Source organism: Primulina tabacum, chromosome 9, assembly GCF_025594145.1.
Source record: "Primulina tabacum isolate GXHZ01 chromosome 9, ASM2559414v2, whole genome shotgun sequence".
Taxonomy (NCBI): domain Eukaryota; kingdom Viridiplantae; phylum Streptophyta; class Magnoliopsida; order Lamiales; family Gesneriaceae; genus Primulina; species Primulina tabacum.
In genome coordinates, this window is record NC_134558.1 from 19,250,571 (window position 1) to 19,255,521 (window position 4,951).

Consider the following 4,951-nt stretch of genomic DNA (forward strand, 5'->3'; position numbering starts at 1 on the left):
ATCTAGATCATGGCCGTTGGATGGATTCTATTCCTATATACATCATGACCATTGGATTAGATTTCCTATCTAAATCATATCCGTTGGATGGATTACATTCCTATGTACATCAAGACCGTAGGATTAGATTTCCTATCTAAATCATGACCGTTTGATTAGATTCCAATCCTATCTACAAAAGGACCGTTAGATCAGATTACATGTAATCTTGACCCTTTGATAAGATTACAATCTTATCGTCTTTTCAGTATAAATAAACTATATCCGGATCATAAAATCATAACACCTACAATCTCAATCTTATTATCATTTTTCCAAGCAAGCTAATGGCATCCAATGCTAGAACTGCTTCTTACAACGTTGAAGAAGACATGATTATATGTCATGTATATCTTGACATAACACAAAATCCTATCATAGGTATCAACCAATCCAAAGATCAGTTTTGGACTCGTGTCGAAGAAGCTTACAACATCACCAAACCTAACTCTCTACAAGTACGTAACAAAAGATCACTGCAGTGTCGCATGAAAGTTGTACTCCGTCACATTGGAAGATTAAGAGGATGCATTCGTCAAATTGAAACTCTCAAACCCAGTGGTGCATCTGAAGAGGATATTGTAAGTATTTTTTATATAGATTATTTTCTTTACTAGTTTAAACTCTTATAGGAGTCCTGTATTTTCGTGTAGTTCAACAGAGCAAAAGATCTGTTCATGCAAGATTCTAATTATAGTAAAGGATTCAAATTTGATCACGTGTGGCCTATTATGAAAGATATTGAAAAATTTTCCAGTGACATCAATCCATCGAGTTCAGTCTCTAAAATTCATGTGACAAACTTGGATTCGTCACAGTCAGAAGCTCAGACACCAGAGAATCCAATATCAGGTTCTCCTGCCTTTTCAATTAATTTAAGCAGTGATGAAAATGCAGGTGACACTTCATCCGAGCGACCTATTGGAGTTAAAAAAGCTAAATTAAAGAAAAAAAAAGATGATAACATTTCAGAATTATTATCTACGATGAAACAAGGACATCACAATCTTATGAATATATTAGAAAAGGGCTCAACCGAACTTCATCAACATTATGATATTCAAATGCTAAAATTGCAAAATGATAAATTGAAATTGGAAAATCAACAAAAGAAAATTGAAACTCGACAACAAGAAATGGCATTTTCAATTTGCTAACATTTTTATAATAATTTTATTAATTTATAATAATTTTTAAAAAAAGCCGAACCCAAAGATGTAATAAAATTTGAATTCCAATCAACACCACGACGAAACCCAAGGACTTCACGGCGTCAAGTGAAGCAAACAACGGGTCTCAATACTTGACCCGGTCCCTGAAGATTTTATTTAATCTATTCAAACTCAGCGGGCCCGATTTCATTTTCTTTATTTTCTATTATAATAATTCACGAAGGTCGGTCTGAAACTTCTCAAATGTCTCTCTCTTCCTCTATTTATAGCAATCGCTCTTCATTCCGTATTGTATTCAGAGGAGAGAAGCTGCAGAGGAAATATTGGTAGATTTAGTGTCCCTCCCCCTTTGAGGAAGAGGAGTTGGTGGAATTGTTTGTATAGGAAGCTCCCTTTCTCGTTTTTATAAGTTATTATTATTATTATTCCGGGTTTCTTGATTTTTTTGGTGGGTTTTTCTGGGTTGTGTTTATAACTTTGTGGGGAAGGTTTTTTGTTTGTTCATTTGTTTTTCGGAGGTTGAGAAATGGGAACGGAGGTTTTGCGGCCGCATGATTTGTTGGCTGACAGGTCCTGGATTTCGCCGGCGCCGCATCATCGTCGGAAAAATTTTGCTGGGAACGGGAATTTGACGAATTTAATTGTCAATCGGAAGCCGAATAACGGCACCGGTTACAAGAAGACTTCTCCCAAGCCGGAGAAGAAAAGGTTCAACCCGGCGACGGAAGCGAAGAAATCGAATTCCGCGGAGACACGGAGGAAAGATGATGTCACCGACGGCGGCGGCCCAATGATGGGGCGGGTGACTCTTCTAAAAAGGGGGGAATCGTTGGATTCACTCACTTCTAAGATCAAAGGAGGAAACATTAATGTAACCTATCCGGATCTGAAACCGGTCGACGATCTGGCCGTCTGCGGTACCGGTCGGATTGGGCCGGACTCGCCGGGGATGTTGCCGAAGCAGATCCGCCTGCAGCCATCTACCGATGGGTACGCGGGATCAGCTTTTTCCATGTCTCCTTCACCTAGATCTCTACCTCTACCATCGTTCTTCAAGAAGCACGTAGAAGACGGAGAAATCAAAGCGTTTGATTATTCGGCTACAAGAGATTTGAGGCGTTTACTTCGTCTTGATTGACAATGATTACTGACTTTAGAATTCGTGAATTCGCTTCATGGGCGATCTGATTTCCAGCATGTATAGAATCCCACCCGTAGATTATTTTTTCAGAATACGGAAGATGGGATTCACGTGACTGAACTAAGAGCAAATTCAGAAGCAAATTCATTAAAAATGGTTCCTTTTTTAGGGAACTAGTATGTAGTTGATGTGGGTATTGTGGAAATTTGTGCAGCGTCTTGCCGTTGTGGTTGTAGCTATGTATAAATGGTGGGGTCTGTTACAGTACACGGGCGTGCTAATGGTGTTGTATCTTGTTGTGCTCATGATATGTTGAAGAAAGTGTGAAGTTATCATCAATGAATTAATAATATCAGTAAAGAAAGTTGATTACGTACTACTCACTGTCGGCTGCTTTATTTGATTCTTGTTTGCTTGATTTTGGCTCTTATCTCTCTCTCTCTGTGTGTGTTTAACTTTGATTTGAATCTTGCAAGTCCATAAGCTGGAGCTCTGTTTATAAAAGCTTTTAATTTTATGCCTTCTGTTCGATATGATAATATGTAGGTGATCCACATAAATTTGCAGCCTTTTGGTATTCAAATCTGGGTTACATATAACTTCTTTGGGGTTGAATAGCTGCTGTTTTGGCCGGAAGAAGGGAAGGCTCCGGAGGTAGATCATCGCCGGCGGCCGGCTGTTGTACATGATTAAATTTTATGTTTCCGTGTGGCCATAAAGCAAGCTCATATCAAGGGTCTTGATTCCATCTGCCAACTTGTTTTGAACGGAACGACCCGCCCCATTAACAAATTTACATTTCGAGGTTGTTTATTCTTCCTGGATCGGCCATGGATGGTGAGTTCTTTGGAACAGGAGGAGGTGAAGGTAGGCGGAAAGTAAGGAGAGATTGAACAAGGACTGTCTAATTATGAGTCATCTTTTGACACCTGATCCCCACACCACTATTATTTTATATGCTTTGCGTGGCTCCACTTGCCATTTTAAATATCTCTGTTTGTTTCCACTACTTGAAGCTGTAGCGAAAGAGCGATTCATGCGTGACATGTATTTCTTCGACGAGTGCATGGGATACCTAAATCGTAGAGATTACATCAATTGTGATATACATATTTTGTTTAGTATGTTAAAAAACACTCGGCCCAAAAACTTCTTCCATCCTTATTTCTACTTTGTACCATTTGCAGTATTTTTTTAAACTTGTTAGAGGAAGCAAATGTTAATTCGAACTCAAAAAAGTTTCGAACATCCATATTTTAAATGTATAGTACAAATTTGTTCCTATTATATCCATTTAGGTAGTAATTGGTTTATAAGATAAAGATGACGAAGGATGATATATTTGAGTGTGTGAACCTTAGATAATTTTATTTCAAAAAATAAAAATTGGGTTAGACGGAGTTCGTTAGCATATAAAGGAATTGGACCTAACCTATGAAATCAAGTTGGACGTTACCCCCACCATCTTGAATCATGTTAGATTTTATGAGGTTTTATAATAGTTTTTGAGTGTCTGACAGTCATTTGATTATTGTTCTTGTTATAGGAAGGCGATGCGAGTCACACATTTCATTTTAGATGTGATAGAAACAATTGTCAATTGTCATGCTATAAGATGTTTCGATAATTTAGGGACTAATAATTGATGGTAACTCAGTAACTGAAATAGATGTTTCACGTACACTTGGTCAATGGCAACATATATGTCTTCACTTGTTGGGATTTGCACCATCACCATCGCATTTTAAAAGTGTTCATTTGTTGTTTATGATTGTACTACACGATCATTGCGTTTCTACCCTTATTGATGATAATAGTTCGGAAATAAATCTTGTGAAATATACCCGATGTGTAGTATTGATGATTATTGAAGGAATATTGTTATCAGATTATCAAATAGGGTGGGCTAGACTCATGTTTTTGCAACGGCGACATGATATTTATCGTGTGAAATCTTATGATGGGGGAAGTACAGTTTTAGCATTCATATACCGTGAACTGTGCAATGCAACACTATAGAAAAATCTACAATATATGGACCTTTTATATATCTTGTAGGTATAAATAATTTATTTTAATTATTTAATACAATATGTTTTTTTTAATTGTTTTATTACTATTAGTAGATATGGGCATTGAATAAGATTAAATCGGTTAACCCAGACGAGATGAGTTAACAACTGTTATGCCTCCAAGTCAACTTAATGATGCTTTTCTAGTTGCTTCATATGGTGTACATAGATATTTAAAATTTATTGTTCTAATTTAATCTATAACTATTTTTAAATTTTTTTATTATGTAATCATATTTGTTAAATTATAAGTGGAAAAATGTGTTTAGTTACATATATTCACCGACTCATGCTGTAAGAATTATAAGAGTCTGTCTTAATTGTATGAACGATAATGAGGTATTTTTGGATTGTTTAAATTTTGGAATAATTATATAAATTTAAAATTTAACTTTTTTGTAGTTTAACCTGATCATTTACAAGAAAAATGAGAAAGATGTAAAGACAATTATTTATTCATATGACTATAAAATATGATGTGTGTGCCCTCTCATTTATTTTGAGTTCGTGGAAATACATCGTCACAA

At 36.1% G+C, this 4,951-nt stretch overlaps 1 protein-coding gene across 1 annotated transcript; it reads left to right on the plus strand.

Annotated features, from left to right (window-relative positions):
• The first annotated feature begins 326 nt into the window (after positions 1-326).
• LOC142556972 (glutathione S-transferase T2-like) lies at positions 327-1,196 on the plus strand. Its single transcript, XM_075668455.1, has 2 exons — positions 327-620; positions 693-1,196. Exons 1-2 carry the CDS (start codon positions 327-329, stop codon positions 1,194-1,196), a joined length of 798 nt encoding a protein of 265 aa, XP_075524570.1.
• Positions 1,197-4,951: the final 3,755 nt, after the last annotated feature.